At 50.8% G+C, this 19,241-nt stretch overlaps 7 protein-coding genes and 1 non-coding gene across 8 annotated transcripts; 4 read left to right on the forward strand and 4 right to left on the reverse strand.

The window, feature by feature from the left end:
• Window positions 1-288: 288 nt before the first annotated feature.
• On the reverse strand, window positions 289-2,185 carry ASPBRDRAFT_30847 (flavin-containing monooxygenase; the record flags this gene model as incomplete). The annotated part of the gene is made up of 2 exons (XM_067622825.1): window positions 289-1,526; window positions 1,576-2,185. The coding sequence occupies 2 exons, from the start codon at window positions 2,183-2,185 to the stop codon at window positions 289-291; spliced, it is 1,848 nt and encodes a 615-aa protein (XP_067478350.1).
• A 2,047-nt stretch (window positions 2,186-4,232) lies between these two features.
• On the forward strand, window positions 4,233-4,303 carry ASPBRDRAFT_t155. The gene has a single exon. It is a non-coding gene; the product is annotated as a tRNA-Gly (tRNA).
• Window positions 4,304-4,563: 260 nt separating this feature from the next.
• On the reverse strand, window positions 4,564-6,727 carry ASPBRDRAFT_602850 (phosphate transporter). The gene is made up of 3 exons (XM_067628198.1): window positions 6,525-6,727; window positions 5,115-6,459; window positions 4,564-5,055 (listed from the first exon to the last, which is right to left on the reverse strand). Exons 1-3 carry the CDS (start codon window positions 6,585-6,587, stop codon window positions 4,667-4,669), a joined length of 1,797 nt encoding a protein of 598 aa, XP_067478351.1. The 5' UTR covers window positions 6,588-6,727; the 3' UTR covers window positions 4,564-4,666.
• A 758-nt stretch (window positions 6,728-7,485) lies between these two features.
• ASPBRDRAFT_126779 (uncharacterized protein) lies at window positions 7,486-8,605 on the reverse strand (the record flags this gene model as incomplete). The annotated part of the gene is made up of 5 exons (XM_067617900.1): window positions 7,486-7,529; window positions 7,581-7,907; window positions 7,962-8,114; window positions 8,175-8,308; window positions 8,364-8,605. 5 exons carry the CDS (start codon window positions 8,603-8,605, stop codon window positions 7,486-7,488), a joined length of 900 nt encoding a protein of 299 aa, XP_067478352.1.
• A 1,704-nt stretch (window positions 8,606-10,309) lies between these two features.
• On the reverse strand, window positions 10,310-11,473 carry ASPBRDRAFT_128016 (class I SAM-dependent methyltransferase; the record flags this gene model as incomplete). The annotated part of the gene is made up of 1 exon (XM_067618019.1): window positions 10,310-11,473. One exon carries the CDS (start codon window positions 11,471-11,473, stop codon window positions 10,310-10,312), a length of 1,164 nt encoding a protein of 387 aa, XP_067478353.1.
• Window positions 11,474-13,381: 1,908 nt separating this feature from the next.
• Window positions 13,382-14,142, forward strand: ASPBRDRAFT_44020 (uncharacterized protein). Its single transcript, XM_067625110.1, has one exon. The coding sequence runs from the start codon at window positions 13,696-13,698 to the stop codon at window positions 13,969-13,971; it is 276 nt and encodes a 91-aa protein (XP_067478354.1). The 5' UTR covers window positions 13,382-13,695; the 3' UTR covers window positions 13,972-14,142.
• Window positions 14,143-16,789: 2,647 nt separating this feature from the next.
• On the forward strand, window positions 16,790-17,534 carry ASPBRDRAFT_75741 (uncharacterized protein; the record flags this gene model as incomplete). The annotated part of the gene is made up of 3 exons (XM_067629291.1): window positions 16,790-16,801; window positions 16,869-16,949; window positions 17,016-17,534. 3 exons carry the CDS (start codon window positions 16,790-16,792, stop codon window positions 17,532-17,534), a joined length of 612 nt encoding a protein of 203 aa, XP_067478355.1.
• A 618-nt stretch (window positions 17,535-18,152) lies between these two features.
• Window positions 18,153-19,224, forward strand: ASPBRDRAFT_55753 (uncharacterized protein; the record flags this gene model as incomplete). The annotated part of the gene is made up of 4 exons (XM_067627438.1): window positions 18,153-18,273; window positions 18,345-18,455; window positions 18,524-18,849; window positions 18,904-19,224. 4 exons carry the CDS (start codon window positions 18,153-18,155, stop codon window positions 19,222-19,224), a joined length of 879 nt encoding a protein of 292 aa, XP_067478356.1.
• Between the last annotated feature and the right edge of the window lie 17 nt (window positions 19,225-19,241).

Consider the following 19,241-nt stretch of genomic DNA (forward strand, 5'->3'; position numbering starts at 1 on the left):
TGGAGGAGTCCGGTCCGGTGTCTTGGCTGGTTGCTTTTTTTATTTTTTTTCTTGGTATTTTCTTGGGAGGATCACGGATTTCACTAAATTCTCCGCTCCCGATGGTTGCTCTCGACTATCGCCTCGAGATTGCATATTTCTCTTTTTACTATTTGCATAGCGGGTCTATTTATGCATATTTTTGTGATACCTGATTTTTCATTTCAATTCATTTCAATAGATTCATCATGACTGCCAAATTTATTGCAGCTGCGATATTTCCTTTTCTTTATCTTCTCGCCAAGTCTATCAACCGTTGTAGGAAGTGACGCCAATCTCTAGTGCCTTGATCTGTAGCGCCAGCAATCGGGAGAAATGCCGACACACAGCCAGATTGCCGCCCATGAACCACAAGCCTGGGTGTCCCGTCCGCCGCCACATGCGCATTTCGCCCGTCTCGTCGAATCCCCAGACATCCTTCACCTTGGCCCCCTCCTCGCCGAACACGAGGCGCGCTTGCGTGGCCATGTTCTGATACCCGGTCGCCAAGATGATCTCGTCCGCTTCAAGCTCCGATCCGTCGGCGAACCGCAGCCCGTGAGGGAGCACCTCGGTGATCTCCTGGCCCTGCTTCACCTTGACTTTGCCGTCCACGATCAACTGGCTGGCCCCCACGTCGATATAGTAGCCTCCGCCACGTTGCAGGTACTTGATGAGCAGGCCCGCCCCGTCGGGACCGTTGTCCACCTTGAACCCGGCCCGCGCCAGCCCCTCTAAAGTCGCTCGGTCCTTCTCGTTCTGCAGCTTGGTGACCTTGATCTGCTGTGCCTTGAACAGCTCCGCCGGGATACTCCAGAGGTAAAGATCGGCTTCCTCCGTCCCGGGTCCCGCTTCCTCGTACAAGCCCTTGAGGCCGATGTCGATGATCGACTCGGAGGAAATCACACAGGTTGAGCTGCGCTGCACCATCGTCACGTCATATCCATTCTCATAATAATCTTGTGCAATGTCGTTGGCAGAATTGCACGCCCCAACCACCACGGCTTTCTTGCCTTTCGACTCGGGCTTCGCACCGCGGAACTCGCTGCTATGGCAGATAAGGTCGCCCTGGAATGAGTCCATGCCCTTGAAGTCAGGCACATTCTTCTTTCCAGAATGGCCCGTGGCCTGGACGATGTACCGGGGGTTCAGAGTACGATTCTCCACCGTGCCGTCCTCCTTTCGTCGCTGCAGATCCAGAGTCCACTGCTTTCCTTTGTCATCCCACGAGGACCCCTTGATGTTGGTCTTGGTCCACACATTCAGCTCGAGCAGCTTGGCATAGCATTCGAAAAACTCGGCGATCTTGTCCTTGGGAGTGAAGATCGGCCAATTGGGCGGGAATGGGACGTAGGGAAAGTGGTCAAACCAGACCGGATCATGCAGGACGAGCTGGTGGTAGCGTTGGCGCCAGTTGTCACCAATCTGCTCCTCTCGGTCGATGATCAGCACGTCGATGTTTAGCATCTTCAGGCGGGCCGCAATAATAAGACCGGACTGGCCAGCACCTGTCCGGGTCAGCATGTAGGATAACCTCGTGTTAGGTGAGTAGCATACCAACAACCACGACAGTTGGAGACCGGTCCTTGGCCTCAATCTCGGCTATCCGTCGGTCTTTCCAGTTCTTGCGATCCAAGCTTTCGCCATGTTGTGCTCCCACGGGCCTCTTGGAGTTTACCGCTTCTGGATGGTCGACAAACCCCTCCATTGTCGTGTAGAAGGTGAAGATCTTCCACTCGCCATCCTTCTCTGCCAGCCGAACAACACCCTTTCCATGGATTAGGGAGCTGGAGAGGTTGATGTAGAACAGGATTCCTGTGACGTCGCCAAAGGCATCGATGGGGCCAACATAAGGTCCTCGGAATGCGGTCGAGCGGTCAATCTCGATTTTGCTTGGGAGACGGCCAGACTTGAGGAAGTTGTGAATGTTCTCTTTGCCTTTTGCAGTGTGGAAATCCCATGTCAAGCAGAGATGGTCCCGCCAGAAGGCATCTTTCAGAAACAGGTCAAAAAGGGACTGCAGGTCTCCCTTGCTCAGAGCTGTGTTGATTTTCTCGACTATCTGCGACGCGATCTGGTCGGCATTGGCATCGGTCGAAGAGCATGTCTGCGGGAATGTGCCAATGGGAAGATTGACCGAGCCGGTTGTGATATCTTTGGAAGGCATTGTGCCTGCTGTGATGAAGAGAAGCTGAGCTGAGAGTAGAGCGGGGTTGGATTGCACTTTGCGGGTCCAAGAGGGGAAGACGCCCGATTTAAATCAGCGGGGGGTAGTACCAACCCCGCTTCTGGATGTCACAGCTGAACAGCAGCCATGACAACTCATGGCATTAGCGTCTTTAGTCAGATTCGTATCTGCACTTTCACCTTAGCTTGCTCCGGTCGGAACAGTTCTTCAGGCTAGCTTGGGGTGCTAGAGGGCCGATGGACGTGGTGGCGCCAAACTGGCCTGTCGGATCGGCAGGACCCCCCGCAGTCTTGCGGGTCTGGATTCTGCAGATCTTGGATAGAGGCCTCGAAGGCTTGAAGGGCGAGGTGGCAGATTAGCCTCGTTTAGGTTGCGGTGAACAGTATCAACTGTACAGTATGATGGGTAGTGACACCTGCCTTGAACAAAGACACATCGCAGGTAGAATGAAGGGGGAAATGATTGTAACGTTAAAGGGAGGAGTCCAGCCGGGAGCGTGACCCCGCAGCGAATCCTCCCTCGCCCTCGCCCGGAGGTTCACCAATCGATCTTCCTTGCTTCAATTCTGCTACTTTACTCACCCCCATCCTCTTTAGGTATGATCATGGGGCTTCCTTCATATCTCACTAGTTCTGGATCCGACCAGACGGATAGTACGGGTCCCACTCAGGTCCAGGAACCCGGGCGTCTGAGCGACTTCGGAGGCTGCCTGGTGCAGGAAGACACTGCTATCTACTTCATCTTCGTCGCTAAGCCAACTTTTTCTGTTAGGTTCACGCTTCAACCTAGGCCTGACTAACATCTTGCATGATTTTATCAGCATTCTTCAGCTACCCGAAAGGATTGACGGATATAATCTCTTCCTCTACACACTCCAACCGCCTGCAGTTGACCCACAGCTACAACGCGAATTGACTAGTCGATACCCGTACAAGCTGCACCTATTAACGAACCCACCGCTATCGGAATCAATCACGTTTCAAGAGCTGATCGTACAGAACAAACCTTGCCTTTCAGCGCTCAGCTACGGAGTAGACGACAATAACTTACCATCTCACCCTCCATCACCGACAACCGGACCTACAATCGACCTAAGTGGATATCTTTTCCAGACCGTTCAGCTAGCCACTGCAGATCATAAGCACTCAAACACCTGTCTCCCCCTCTAGGCTACGAAGTAGATCTCCGGACATCCTCATTGGAACATTCATCATAGTACGACAATCCGACCCACGATATCCTAGCCACCTGTACCCAGTCCCCAAATCAGCACCAACGATCCCAACCCCGCCGAATGGAGAATCTCTGCAGGTGTGAATATGATAGCCTGCGTGGCACGGGACAGCCGGCCAATCAGTATTACTCGAAAAGACAGGACACTTACCAGTCATCACATATTATCCACAGGTGGAGAGCTCTCATCGACAGGTGCGGGATTACTATCCATCATCGTGGGTATTTCGTGCTTCTAGCGTGAACCATTCTACGTAGTGGTGGGGCAAGGGCCGATGCCGATCGATTCATCGGGACGAATTGTACTCCATCGAAAGGGATGAAGGTGGGTAGGGTCACAGGGTGGCTGGGGGATGGGCTGAGGGGAAGACGAAAACTTCGGTGAAAGAGTCTGGATGATGTATGAAAGTAGTAGTGATCATGATGGTTCACTATTTGAACTGCGAAGGTAAGTAAGATCACTGCAATCCCAATTGAAGTTCCGTCGAAATGAACTATTAGTATGGATCTGAGTTGGGGTAGTAGGCCGGGACTTACAATATTACCGGTTATATATATTTCCCCTCTCACAGCAGTACTACCACTACTAGTAGTAGTAACATCAATGGACAAGAAGAACCTACAGGCAACCGAACCGCAATTTCTATGGTGAAAATACGAAAATTAAAGGCATTGATCCCAAACACGACCATTCAATTCAATGAAACTGATAGCCAAATTTTGAACGGAAGGTACAGCGTCACAATATAGTTAGAATATGACTAAAATATAAATCAACATAAGATATCAACAAGCATCATTGGTCTAGTGGTAGAATTCATCGTTGCCATCGATGAGGCCCGTGTTCGATTCACGGATGATGCACTCTTCTTTTTCTACTTCTTTTTTGTCTCCCTTCTATCTGCGGCTCCCTCTAAACTTCCTTTCTTTTGTTGTTTATAGATTCTATCTTATTCCAAGTCATTTTCTTAGTCTGCATATTGTTGCTATATCGTTCCTATCTCATATTATCTTTATATAGGACAGTCCTAACTGCTGAATCCATGCTCGTATCTTCTGATTCTTTCATCATATACAGCATCAATGCAAGAGATAACTTAGTGGGGAGTCTAATCTATCCACGCGACCAGTGGAAAATATGTACAGCGAAATTAAAGTAACCATATATGTACCCATGAATATATACCCAACATGTCAAAACCACCCATATGTAAGCAGGTCGTCACGTCACGTAACAACATCTCTCCTTCTCCGTCGGCCTTGATTTGCGTATCGACTGTCTAAGCCAAGTCGACCAAGAGCCAGAGTCTCCAATGTCTCCGTCTTGCCTCCCCACACCTTGCCTTTACCGGATCCATCCGGCTTTCTCTGGATAGGTGGTATCCAGCATGTCACTATTGCTCCGAAGAGCATGCACCCAGCAAAGACGATCATAACGTAGCCGTGCCGCTTCACCGGCTCCTCTCCGAAACCGCCACCGAAGTTGTAGTAGGCTGAAAAGACTTGGACCACTATGGAACCGATTTTTCCAGCGCCGGCGCTAAGTCCGTGGCAGGTGGCGCGGTAGCGGGTGGGGAAGATTTCGGCGGGGATGATGTATGTTGTAGCGTTGGGACCTATAAGAAGGTAATTAGCGACATCTAGGTGGACTTCATCGTAGAAGTAGGCAACGTACCAAAGTTGAAGAGTGCCTGGCCGATGACATACAGGACAACGGCCACAGGACCCTCTTTTTGTACGGTGATAAGCATGCAACCTAGCGCGATGAAGAGTGCGGATAGTGCGAGAAAAGAGTACTTCTGTAGAGCGACTCTGTCCAATTTGTGGATCACCAAGATGAGAAGAAGCCCGCCGGCAAAGCTACCCACGTTCAAGATGACTAGCGCGTGGGTGCAACTTGCGAAGAACATGTCATAGACGCTGGCCCCAGGACTGTCATTTGTCTCCCAATAAGGCGCCGGCGCACTTAAATGAAGCGACCCCCATGTTTTGGCCAGGAACTGGGGGCTTGAGAGACTGATCCCGTAGAAGCCAAAGTCGAGAAAGAACCAGGACACAGCCGTCGCAGCTAAAGTCCGCCAGTTACCTTCCACCCAAAAGTATTGCTCGATGTCCTTCCACGTCAAGCGCCAGTGAGAGTTCAGCGTCGCAGGCTGAAGGATACCAGTCTGAGATGTGGAGGATCGGTCTTCGGCCGTGATAGTAGTCAAGGAATATGCTTGCCCTGGAAAGTTGTGCCAGCTTTCGGTTTCAAGAGTCGGGGAAGAGGAAACGGCATTGGGATCGACAAAGAGCGTGGTTGCATCAAATTCGACCTTCACTGGATCGTCATCGATCTCCATGAGGAAGCGTGGCGACTCTGGAACGAAGAACCGGAAGCAAGTTGCTATTGCTGCCGGAATCACACCGATGCCAATAACGTAGCGCCACATTCGATCGACAGACATGGTCAGATCGTTGGTATCTGAGCGGCTGGTGGCGATGACAATCAGCGACACGAGATTTGCCCAGATCTGCCCCAAAGGTTGCATGAAGAACACCGAAGCCATCATTCGTGCCCGGTGCTTAGTGGGAGCAAACTCGCTTGTGATGACTGAGCTCAAAGGATAGTCGGCTCCGACACCAATTCCCACCACTATACGCCACCAAATGAGCCAGGCGTAGATGCTCATCGAATCGTGTTCTCCCCGGGAGGCCATAACGACGCCCAAGGTTGACGTGATCATGAGAATCAACTCCAAACCATACATTTTCTTGCGTCCATTCCGGTCCGCCAGGTATCCGAACAAGACCTGTCCCAGTAGTGTCCCGCCCAATGTGGCAATGTTGAATAAAGTAATCTTGATCGAAGAGATCTCCTCTTTCCAGTAGACGTAGGAGATCATCGGCAGTGCCATGTTACTGGCAAATAGTGTGTATCCATCGAGAAAGAAGCCGACTCCTGCAACGAAAACTATCAAGTATTGGAAACCCTGGCGGTCGATTGTGTCGTACACCTGCCGAGCGCGAACATCTCGATCCTATGGTACCAGCACAGTATTAGCTAGTAGATTCAGGTTGCGTTCAGGGTATAGGGAGCTCCCACCTGCTCATGCTCGAAATCCTGAGCTCGGTCAGTCTTATACCATCGCGAGCGAAACTTCCCCATAACTGTGTTGTTGGTGTTGGCGTTTGGATCATATATGGTAGGCCCGATGAACGATTCTAGAATTCAGATTGTACCCAGATGACATCATGAAGGGCCATCGACATGCACGCAGAGTAGAATGAATCCTGCGGCCCCCAGATCGGAGGATGAAGGTCCAAGAAAAAGGATGGCACAACGTTGAAAGAAAGGGGAGCATGAGTGTGAGGGGGGTTACTGGAGGCCCACCATGCGTCTGGACCACGAACGGAGGCACAATCTACTTATCCCGGGAAGGTTTGGACTAAGCAGGAAGCGTTGGACTGATTGGGGGAAGCCGTGACAGTGCGTGCATTAGCGGCCGGAGTGGGCCATGATGCCTGGGGCACACCCGCCCAATTCCTCGCTCCACGTGCGGCACGTGCGGACACGTTGGGGACTCATTGGGGCCCACCCACCCACTTGGCCTGTCTCTGTCAGATGAACAAGAGACGCCGGTAGTAGCATGATCCCGGAGTACTATCGTTCCCTGGCCAGGCGCCCGAGATGCCTTCCGCCAGATACGAGGCAAATTTGCCATTTGAGTTCGCCAAGCGATGAAAAGTTAAAAGGCTGAAAGTGGTCCTACTGGTCTGCTCAGACACGTGCCCATCGTGACTCGTAAGGTGTTAATCTTGTCTGATGTTTCACAATAGGGGTATAATATTGTAAATGAAACTGACGCGTGGCCGGAAAGGAGCCAAGGAAAAAAAAATATAGAAAAAAGGTATGCAAAGTACCTCAGTACCCAACGCCATCTGAACTCCTTGCTGCAAGCTCGTAAACAACCGTGTCCCATGTGGTATAATGGATGCTGTGTGGCTTGCCCAGTTCGCGCTGCCCATGGGTATCGTATTCCATGTCTATAGGATGTATTGTATTATTATGTAGTGTGTTCTGTTAAAAATTGGCAAAAGGCTTTCCGGTCTATTGGAGCCCGTTAGCGATCACACCGAGGAAGTTCCGAGAGCAACTTACCCAAGTCATCGAGAAACTGAATAGATAATGTTCTCATCTGTGAAAGAATGTCGAAGTTGGGCTGTAATTGGAGAACCACTGGCTTTCCTGCCTTCTTGCCTGGATTGAAGCTGTCGATGCAATTGACCGGGATGGACACATAGCGCTTCAGCTCCTTTCGTTGTGAGTTGGCAAAGAAAAGCATGACTTGCTTGCCGTTATGATTACGTAGAATGCGCAGATTTTGGCTGATGCACTCCTCCCCTCGGCCTTTGGACTTCGCCTCTGCGATGCCTGCTATGAAGACCAATTTTGAACCCAGGACTAATTCTTGGAACTGCACACAATCTGCAACCAGGAGTTAGCGAAGACCCAGCTACCCTAGAGTATCCTGCTACCCACCATGCCAATCTTCAAAGGTATAAGAAATCTGAGTGAGGAAAACAGTTTGGGCCGATTGAACGGTTTGCTCTTCCATGAAGGAGATACGGAGGGACGACTCGTTCGGGAGCTTAGGATGTTCGAGGTGAGGAACTGGAAGCTTGGTGTCGTTGACTACAAATAAGTCACAGCAAATTAGCAAGGTCATCTGCAAGTCCCCTTCCGGTCACTTACAAGTATGTATTAAAGGAGTCTGCTGACCCGGTCCCCCACCCAATTCAAGACTCTTCAAACTTCCCGTGGCATCCTTGCGTATGTCGATGCAGGTAAAGCGTAGCTTGAACAGCTTACTGCTGCGAACGAAGGAGCTGCAATGGCCCCGTCAGCAGATGTTGCCTGCACGAGATACTGGGCGATACGAACATTGTCACAGAATGATTTAGCGGTAAGCGGCAGATGTCATCATATAGGGAGAAACAGGAAGCCTGTCTCGACCGGGATCCAATTGAGGAAGCCGTTCGACTGAGTGGAGGGGCAGACGTAGGTGATGTGGGATAGCCGGGACCGGAAGAGTTCGTAGAGGAAGAGATTGTGCTTTCTGGTCGAGATACGGACAGCGGAAGAGGCCAGTCCACGGCTTCAAAGTGGGCGGCTGGGTGGCTCATTGCAGATGCAGGGACTTTTTAGGTAGCAACGGCCCGGACCTTCAGCTGTGCACACTGCAATGTGGCGGGTGACTGACGGGCGACGATCGTGCGGATCCCCAGGAGCTGATCAACATGTACTAGGGTTGAGGGCACTTGCATCATTCCCAACGTCGAGAGTAGAGTTCCCACAGCACAAGCCGATCAAAAGCAGTGCAAAACGACCGGTCCTGGCTGATTGAGGGCGAGGTTATAAAGCAAGTGCTTAGTTAGGCAAGTGATAAGGGAACGCTGGTGCGGGTGCCATAGGGACCTTATGCCCAGGCCCAGGGCGGGGGAACCACGGACAACGTGCTCGAAAGGGGCTCTGTGATTTGAGACTCCAACGCGGATGAGTGGGGACACTTCCCTGCGGCCGGTACACCTCGTGGTGATATGGATGGTCCGTGATGCGCTTTTCTAGTCGTTGTCAGTGGAGGAAGGGGGTGAATTGAAATGCTTCCACGATATCAACCCACCTATCATACTATGCTGGCTCAATGAACTCGTGGATAGGTACCCGCCCATCCTAGAGTTAGTGCCTCCGTGCGGGTACACAGAATAGTGTTGGTGGGTACCCCGAGTCATGGTGGGCAAGCCAGAAACCCCATTTGTGATCCTTCCAGTATGATATTTGACTCGCAGGTGCGTACTCGGTTCGGTAGCGGGATGCAGGCAAGCTTATGAATGCTGGTCCAGAGCCTGTGGTGTGCATGAAGGAAGCATAGAGGCACGTTGTCGTATTGTCTGGCCGTGGCATCCCCGTCAACCCGTGGTCATGTGATGCGAGACGGATTCGCGCGGCACACCTTACGTAAAACACAAGGCTTGCCAGATTAGCACCGAGAGAACGGCGACCGCTGATCGGTGATACTCGGTCGCGTCCGGATCACTGCTTTCCATTAACAAACATCGCAGAAGAAAAAAAGTGGTATTAGTCTATGTACTTCTATACGGACAGCCCTATCTACATGGGGTATCCTAAGTTCGAAAAGAAACGAAACCATATGCGAGACACCAAAAACACCGGCTAGGCTTCGCAGAGCTGAACTGAAACACAACGCAGGATGGATGCAACCCAATTGACCAGGAAGTATGAGAGCGAGTGAGTGTTGGTAACAAGAAGATGTTGGGGCGCTCCGCCACGGGTCGTGATATGGGTATGACCCGCAAAGCCGCCAGAGATTATAGGGTATATATGCGAAGCGGAAAAACAAATATCTTCAAAAGCCATGTCAGAGAAAGCCGGTCGTGCAATCATACAATGAGCAAACACCTTGTGCAGTGAAGACCAGCGTGCGATGTTGGGACATAAGCAGACACTCACTTTATGGACAAAAACACGCCGCGGCCACAGGACCGGGAAAGATGCGGCGATCAAGTCGACGCGACGAACTCACATGTGCCAAAGTTGAGTGACATGCTCTTATTATGGGCGTCCTCGGAGAGAGACAGACGTGCGAGCCGGGAAACGTCCAGTCGCGAAACATCGCATGTGTAAGAGCGTCCCATCCAGCTATCACCGGCGGGGGTCTCATTGAGGCCCCAGCCCACAAGCAATGGTCTGCTTCCTCCATGCAAGGGCGGTGAGTGCACCAGTGTCGTCCCTCTTCCGCGTATGAATCCTCCATGTGCAGCAAATGACCGATTCCCTTTACCCAGTCCCGTACTCGAGTGTATATTCGTCTATTGAGAAGGCTTCTGGGCAATAATACGATAACTCGTCGTCACAAGTCGCATGGTGTCCATCTTGATGAAAGCCTCGCCGTCGAGACACAAGCGGTTAATCAGGGTCTTAAAGTGGCGGGGCAACACGTGGGTCTTCACCAGGCCCAAGATGACCTGGCGCATGGAGCGGAAATAAAAGTCAACCTTGTCAATGAGGGGTGCTTGCAGACCCCCGACACTGGCATTGTCGGAGCGGATGACGGTGAAGCCGGCATCGGTAAGGGCCTTCTCGAGACTTTCGGGGGTGGGAGTGCCAACAGCACCGATCAAAGGCTTGACGCGACGCATGAGTTCGGCATGCTCGGGGTTGCTCGGATCGTAGTCGGGCAGGCTAACCCAATCGAGGAGGGAGATCTTGGCGCCGGGTTTGACGACGCGGTAGATTTCGCGGAAGAGGGAGGGAAGGTCTTTGCACAGACTGAGCGCTTGAATCTGGTAGAAGGCATCGAAACTAGCATCCTCGAAGGGCAGGGGAAGACTGTTGAAATCCTGGACGACGAAGGAGTTGTTGGAGAAGCCGAGCTTCTCGTTGTAAGACTTAGCCTGGCCAATCTGATTGGGATCGATGTTGAGTCCCGTGACCTTTGCGCCGGAGTATTGCGTCATGTGAGCGGCCACTCTTCCGCGACCGCAACCCAGGTCCAGCACGTGATCGCCGGCGGTGAGGCCGATATCCTGCGCAATTGATTCCTCGTACAACAGCTGGTTCTCCAGCACGGTCGCCTTCTTGCTCATGAATGGGGGGATGTACATCTTCTCCACGTCGCCCAGCGCGCACAGGTGGTTAAGCACCCCATAGTACGCCTTGAGGCAGTCGCCAACCTTCGCCTGATAGTTCGGACCTAGCGTCTCAACCATCTCTTTCTCGTCAGACCAGTCGAGATTGTAGATGACGTAGGATGCCATGAAGTCATCGACCTGCTTGGGGGTGAGGTTGTTCAGATATCGAAAGGCCTTCCAAAAGGTCTTCCATCGCTTGGGCGACGCCGAATTGTGCAGATCAGGGCGGGTATGAGGAAGCTCCTTGTTGGCGAGCTTCTGCTTCTCAACAGCGTCCAGAGAGCTACTCTCGGAGCTCCGGCCGGACTGGCGCGACGCCAAGACGTTTGTTTGGGTCTCCATTTTCTTCCAGCTATAAGATTCAAGAGTACGATCGCGTCGTTGATAGCAACAAGAACAACGGCAATAGCAACAGCTGGAAACAACGACAGCGGTGCGAGGTCAAAGAGTGAGGGAAGTGCTTAGGGGGGGGAGGGTTGATTGGTGACAGGGCAGTGGGTGAGAGACTAGAGACGGCGGTTATTTCGTTGTCCAGAAAGTGCCATGCCAGAGTCGCAATGCGATTTCTTCCCTCTTTTTTTCTTTCGATAGGATGGAAAGGCGGGGCTGGGCTTAATTTATAAGCACTGCAACGGAGGGATTTTTTTTTTCTGACTCCTCTTTCCTGTAACAGTGAGGTGCCTCTGCAACGGCGCTGGGCGGCGCCGTCGGGGGGGATCTTAATAATATTGATTGATTTGCCGTATGACCTGCCATGGGAAGTTAGCGATGGCCACTGTGGATTAGCCATTGTCACCGGATCTGGAAAGCATCGGAAGAGTCGGAAGTGGCAGGTCCAGAGCAGCACGGGAAGGGACGGCAACGACGAACCGGAGGATGGAGAATGGAGGAGAGTCATGAGCGATGCGCGCTGGCTCTGGCTCCGTTGTTTGGGATTTGCCTTTGGAGAATAACGGCTACCACTACTTTGGCCTACGACGGCAGGGTCATCTCCTCACAGGAATCAGCCCCCCTGTTGGTTTGGCGGTATACTATTTGCTGGGAGAGGGAGGAAAGGCTGTCGCTCGTACGCACGTTAACTCTTAGTAGTAGAACTAGATTATCGGCCCTGGAATGAGTCAAGGGTCTGCCGGCCACATCACGGACCTCTTTTCCCCTCTGATCACCAGAGCTACTTCCCATGCCACTGGAATGTACTTCGGATAAATTGTCCACCATTGATGGACTGCAAGCGAACCCGACAGTTAACTGGTTCTGACTTCCCAGGATTTCACTAGTACGAAGCTGAGTATAACAGCATTCGACTGTGTTGGTGACAGTGGTAGTCTTCATGGACTGATTTGATGGTTCAGGGAGCTGCTAGTGTTGGAGCTAGTAGAGGGTTAGTGTGTAGAGGAGCTTGGTAGCTGTCCACTTCTCAGGGTACTTACTGTGTACCACTCATTGACTAGTGCCGTGATCCGTTCAGGGTGTTTTGCTGACGGTGTCCACCAGGGCCATCAGCTCTCTAGTCCGTCTATACACCGAGCCCGAGCCCGTTCGTCTATTTGTTCCTGGCGCGCCAAGCTGTCTCCATCGCGTAGTGGAATGCAAAGGCCCATCCTCGGATGAGCTGATCAATTGGCACCCGCCGTGCAAAATGAGCACGGCCTTGGCAATCAATGCTTACTTCTTCTCCCAAGCAATACTCCCGAAGCCGGACCTCTTCAAGTTATGATCTCGAATCCCTTCATAGTTCATACACATGTTTTATGAGCCAGGCTAAATTTTCTTTTTTCTGCTTGATGTGCCATTTCCGTCTACCTCTGCCCTATAGGGATGCTGCCACGGCTTGGCTTTGAATGAAGGGGCGATTGTTTGAATTGCAGAGCCATTGGCGATCCATTTGTCTATTCCCTACATACGGAGGACAATGGTAGGTATTACCCAAGAGTTTCTCGATTATGCCTCATGTTCAGGCTGTATGGTTCCCGATTGGCCTTGCAAAATTTTTTCCAACGATCACATATTTTTTTTTTTCGAACCAGACGGCTTCTGGCTGGATCAGGCAATTCACCGCGCCTCGGACTTCCCACCCGAGTATCCGCCCCACCCGCGCCTCGCTCTTCTGCCCGTATTTCCGTCAAACTCTTCAACTCACTCGCTCGTCCGCTGGTCTTCCGTATCCGTATCTCCTGGCTCCGGCTCATCTCCGTTCCTCGGATTCCTGTGTCAGACATTGTCTTGGTGAGATGCGTTCCATTCTACCTACTCTTCTAGCGACTTCTAGGGTTCCTCGGACTCGGGGTTTGCGGCACATAGAAGGCAAAATCCCGTTGATGTTGGTTATGGGTCTTTCTCACCGATCGCCTCCGTCGTCATCAGCCCGTGGAGACATACTCGAAGTCACTGCGCGATGATCACAGGGTCATCCACCGTTTTGATGCGGAGAGGGGGGGGGAGAGTGGCTTGTTCTCGGTTCTTACTGCCAACCGTCTGGGGATTTGGAGAGAGAGAGAGAGAGATCTCTCGTCGTATTTACCTCATGTAGCATGGATTGACGGTCGCAGATACTTAGTCGTGGGATGCAGTCCATCCTGCGGAGTCGGCTAGATGGATGGATTGATTGCTCTTACGCGTGTAGGCCAATCTGGAAACGACGTGGCTGGCCTGGCCTGGCCATTATCGCACCCGTTACCCTTGCTCGTGCAGGTGCAGCCCAGTGGTCCGACCTTTTTCTTTGTCTCCTCGCACGTCATGCCGTCATGGATCGTCGCACCGTCGCACGCTTTGATACTACGTGGGACAACAGGAAGGGGGCGGATTTCTCCGTCTTATGTGGTATTCGCACTGATGGCTGAACATCATGCGCTTTTTTCACGTAAAACTACTCTTGTTAGTACCTTTTTCTCCCTCGCGCTATCTTGACAGTCCCCACTTCGCTCCACCCTTGCTCCGACTCTATCCTCAGCGCGGCAGTCACACCAACAACAATCCGAGAGAGAGAGAGAGAGAGAGAGAGAGAGAAAGAGAGAGAATGTATGCACTCTCGCTTAGTGTCGCTCGTACTCTCGTATAGCTCGAATATAGACAAATTACCACAATCATCATAATCAGTTAATTAAATGTTAATATCCCAAAATAAAGCCCCTGCCCTCACAAAAACAAACCAACACGTGACCACACTGACTCGGCAACAACTTCCGCATTTCTCCGTACCCTTCATAACCATAGCAGCCAACTAAACCATCACCACCACAACAAAGAAACAACGAATCCAGGTATATAGCATCTAAAAGACGTCCAAATAAGCTTATATTTAAAGTCCAGCCCTCCCCGAACGCCTACAGCAAGCCATCCTCCAAACGGAGCGCACAGCGAGCAGGTTCCAGGCCCACTCGCCATTAGGCAGCCAGATATTTCCCTCTTACTATCCTACTACTGGGTACATCACAGCGGGAAAGGGTTAATAAAGCAGCGCCAAGACGATTCTGGGATCCCAGATCAGCTGTTCGCCCGCACACCCCGGGTGGCGACTGCCTTTGGGGGAAACTTATCTATTATTCGTTCGGTGGGCTGTGGACGGGAGGGTCAGCGGTGGTGCTGGTGCTGGGGGGATTGCCCTCGTGGGTACCGGTGTAGTAGTACTTCATCTGATGGGATGATCTCGGTGTGCTGAGATGTACCTCCCTGTAGAAGGGAGGTGTGTCTCTGCTGGATTTGGTAGGGCAGGTAGGTAGGTGTGGATTCAGGGTCCTTTTCCTACTACTCCGATGGGCTGGGTCCTTCTTCACTTCAGTACTTATTCACCATTGTTTTACCTCCGACGGTTGATCCTATTCGTGCGTGCCTTGATCCTGCCTGATGATTAGTTAAGAGGTTCTTCTTTTCTTATCTAAGCTCTTGCTGCTTTGTCGGGTAGTAGATACTAGATGCACGGCCAGATCGGGTCATGGTTCGGGGCTGTCTGGCCACTCTGGAGAGGGATTTGTGGGTTTGTAAGCCTATGAATAAGGCGCGAGTGTCCAATCGTAGACCAGGATATTATTTTTCGATGCTCAAGTGGACGTGCTAGACCCAGTGATGTGCTTTCTTCCTGTACTGATGCCCTAGGAATCATGTCGGATGTACCGGCAACGATAGCGGAGCTCCATGGATGACAGCTAACCTGACATAGAAATGCAGATCATCCCGAAAATCACGTTAGTAGGGGTCCTAGAGCTTGGAGTTTAGTCATAGTAAGTCTGCTTGTAGCTGTGGGTTTGTACCAATAGAACAGTAGTTGGGTCTTCCAGCTGTAGCTCCCGCGGCAACTTGAAACATGACTCGCGAAAATCACTGTACATGAAGAGTACAAAGAGATCAGGTGACCATTTTTTTTTGCATCCTGTGATGTCTGCAGATGTTGGTTGCCTCCACTTTGTCTTTTAGCTTTGGTGGTCATTTCATATGTATGTCTTTTTGTTTCCTTATGTATACTATACGAAGCAGCTCGTTCTGCAACCGCTTACAATTTCCATGGTAGCTGAAAACTTAATTTTTCTTTATCAGATTGACATAAAAGAGTCAAGTGCATGGAGTGGTCGTAATTTGCTGGCAAACTATTCGTTTAATGCCACTAAAGAAATCCATAGATTGCAGTCTCCAAAATCGGCTTACAAATCGCCTTCAAGAAATGTCCGTACATAGTCTATCGGATAAGTCTTGCAGCTGAACACCAATAAGCTGGCAAGTACTACTATTAATTTCATCGATTCGTTGGACTTATGTGCCTTATTCCGCTATGCAGGCAAATATATTGGAAGAACCTGGTCTGTCGGAGATACCCGCGGATTGTGCATACGCAGGATCGGGAGTATCCCGCCACATCAGGTAGCCTAGTACGCCTCTGCAACTATGAAAGGGCCTCCTCTTCCTGTGGTTTAGCTAGCAAACAAGATTATTATATTCATTAAGTCTTTCATTCATCACTATAAGGTTCAACTTAATGAACTTACGGATTCTCTAGTGAAATAATAGTTCACAATTGTGAAAATGGGTCAACTGTCTCATGCACTGGAGCAGTTTTGCTCTCATGGCGCTGCCTAAAACTGGTGATACAGTGTATAGCAGTGCTAGATGGGAATGCAGCTGTGAATATTACTACAGCATCCATTTTATACGCCTGTGAAAATGCTAGACATATATAAAGCTGAGGATTGATCTTGGGGAAGATCTTGCCAGCTGAATGATTATAGTCTTCAAGAGCATGATCTGTCTATACTTGGAAACTCCACCCCCTGTGCCACAACTAGGCAGTCATTTGGAGTCCCGAAGAACCTATATACAAAGAATACCTAAAGCACAGTATATTGATGCACACTCTGATGAAATTCACTTCTATACATGAGTTACCCTAAGCCCCGAAACCACCCACCATGGAGGAGGAGGAGGAGCACACGAATCAATTTTTGATGAAGAAAGAGCATCACAAGAAAGCACCTTCCTTCTCTCGCTCTCACGCAGCCTACACCCTTCTTCACGCCCATGAAGCCATCCTTACAATCTACTCATCACCATCTCAATTACCTATTTCTATTGCTCGAACGCATTGCACTCGTTCAATAGTCAGCTTTATCTTTATACATCCATAACCATCACATTCCATTCAACAGACGTCAGCAATTCTCGACTCTAACCATGCCCTCTCGAGTAATGAACACCATTTACTTTCCCCCTGCCAATTTATTTGCAGATCCTTGCTCACCCTTTTCTCCAGAGATCCTGGAAAAAGAGATATGAGACGGACCAAGCCGATCATCCAATGGAACCCATTGAAAATATGACCATAGCTCAAGCGGTAAGCCACGTCTGTCTATCTATATATTGGAATCAGCTGCTAATGCAGGCCTTGTACGATATTAAGGGACGTGAATTACAGCGCATTACCAAAAACATAATGCTCGCTAAAAGAAATATAAAGCGCTGGGAAGCGGAGCATGAGGAGCTTATCGCCCGTTTCTATACTACTGAAGGAAAGATAGCTGTGCCATCGGGAAAGGATGAGAAGACCAATGTGACTGCTGATTCTAGTGAAAGTCATGGTGAAGGCCCTGCGCTGAAGGGCGCTACCGACTGGCACGGGCAGACTCCCATGGATTCATCTGGCAGCGAGGTCTTGGGAGAGGGCAAGATGGACATGGATGAGGACGCTCAATGTGAGAAAGCCAATGCTATTGGTGGCATTGCTGATAGTCGCTTACAGGAGGTAGCTACTACAGCTACCGCCGGTGGCGACGATCTGCTTCTTCCGGACTCTGGGGACGTTGGGTGTTTAGTGGACTTTGAAATGGACTTGGACGATGGACCCGATGGTGAGAAGGGTGAGAAGGGTGAGGAAGAGGCCTTGGGTACTGCCCTTGAGTCACTCAATATTACTGTTTAGGTTGCTGGGTGAGGTCTGTACTGGTCTGATACTGAATGTTTTTGGAATAAGCTAGCAGAGTCTTCATGTCGGACCCCGATGTCATTCGCTGGTGTGATTGTTGATGTTTCTAAAGCCTCATAGCGTCACTTTAACGGTGAAATAGTTAAATGTCCACCTATAATACTAAGGTGTCTTCATGCCTGAAGCCTGGGGGAGAGTGAAAGCATCACTCTTCAAAAACCATCTCTACGACCAGTTTGAAGTCCGACCATACCATAGCTCGCGGTCGGGCCGTAAGCTGCACTAACAGTTCGGTGGAGTTAGGGACTTGGCGAGTGGGAACCAAATCATAAAATTACTCCACTCCAAACAGAACAAGGCGGGGCCGCATACCCGCCTGCTCCAGTCTAGTAAGTAGTTTCATGCATATGACGGAGCACAGTGCTGCTTTGCAAATCGGAAAGGCAAAAGGAAGTGAGGATGGCCCCTCCTAATGCGGGGGGAGTATAGAGGGGCAGTACTCTTCCTACCAACTTGGCTTTGAGGTCCCACTTGCACAATAAATACCCTCTGTTGACTGGAATATTATCGCTTTTTGACTGTCTATCTGTCCATTTTGCATCTTACCTGCTCATCATGGCTATGAGAAGCGATTGCAATGTCCACAGTCTTGGGTTCCGCGAAGCAAAACCCTCGCAAGGGGATCCTGCTCGCCCTGTCGCTGATCTCTTTCGTCTCGATAATCGCACCATCATAAGTATATCTTCTGGCATTCGAAATGAAATTATCATATTGTACGGATCTGCTAATAACAGAGCTCCTATACAGTCACCGGCGCCACCGGCTTCCTAGGTACCACGCTCGCCATTGCCATCCTCGAAAGTGGCGGTGATGTCGTCTGTCTTGATCTCGCACCTACCCCGAATTCCCCCAACTGGAGTACGTCTTTCTCCACCCCTAGATCCAATAAAGTGGTGATAGTGCTTATAAACACAACCTGAATACAGATGAAGTCGAAACCGCCGCAATAAAGCACGCCCGCCAACTAACCTACTACCCCCTCGACGTAACGGACGAATCTGGGGTAGAGAAAACATTCACCCAGTTCATCCCTACCCTCCGATACCCGCTCAAAGGCCTCGTTGCCTGCGCAGGCCTATCCCGGAATGGTCCCGCGACCGACTTCCCCGTCTCATCGTTCCGCCGTATGCTAGATATTAATGTCACGGGAACGTTTCTCGTCGCGCAAGCGGTGGCACGGGAGATGCTCAGGACAAATACTACCGGCAGCATGGTGTTTGTGGCTAGTATGAGTGGTTACGTGTCGAATAAGGTTATTACAATAGCTTCTATGGTTGTGCTAAAGAGTTGACTGAATAGTTATTAGGGCGTCGATACAGCCGGATACAACGCCTCCAAGGCGGCCGTTCATCAACTCACGCGCTCTTTAGCTGCCGAATGGGGATCGAGGGTCGGGATGCCTCTGATTAGGGTGAATTCGCTCTCACCGGGGTATATCCGGACTGCGGCGACGGCAGAAGCGCTCCAGAAGCCAGGGATGGAGAGTCAGTGGGTGGGTGATAATATGCTGTTTCGGCTAAGTACGGCGGACGAGTTTCGGGCGCCGGTGCTTTTCATGCTTGGGGATGGAAGTAGTTTTATGACAGGGGCGGATTTGCGGGTTGATGGGGGGCATTGTTCGTGGTAGGGAGGTGTTCTTTTGTA

Source organism: Aspergillus brasiliensis, assembly GCF_001889945.1.
Source record: "Aspergillus brasiliensis CBS 101740 unplaced genomic scaffold ASPBRscaffold_7, whole genome shotgun sequence".
Classification (NCBI taxonomy): Eukaryota; Fungi; Ascomycota; class Eurotiomycetes; order Eurotiales; family Aspergillaceae; genus Aspergillus; species Aspergillus brasiliensis.

Bases quoted from the DNA above. Each gene is read 5' to 3' on its own strand.
- ASPBRDRAFT_602850 (XM_067628198.1), bottom strand. From the start codon at position 6,587: ATGGGGAAGTTTCGCTCGCGATGGTATAAGACTGACCGAGCTCAGGAT. The intron at 6,460-6,524 runs GTGGGAGCTCCC...CTGGTACCATAG, and splicing joins AGGATTTCGAGCATGAGCAG to GATCGAGATGTTCGCGCTCG. The intron at 5,056-5,114 runs GTACGTTGCCTA...ACCTTCTTATAG, and splicing joins CCAGGCACTCTTCAACTTTG to GTCCCAACGCTACAACATAC.
- ASPBRDRAFT_44020 (XM_067625110.1), top strand. From the start codon at position 13,696: ATGCAGTCCATCCTGCGGAGTCGGCTAGATGGATGGATTGATTGCTCT.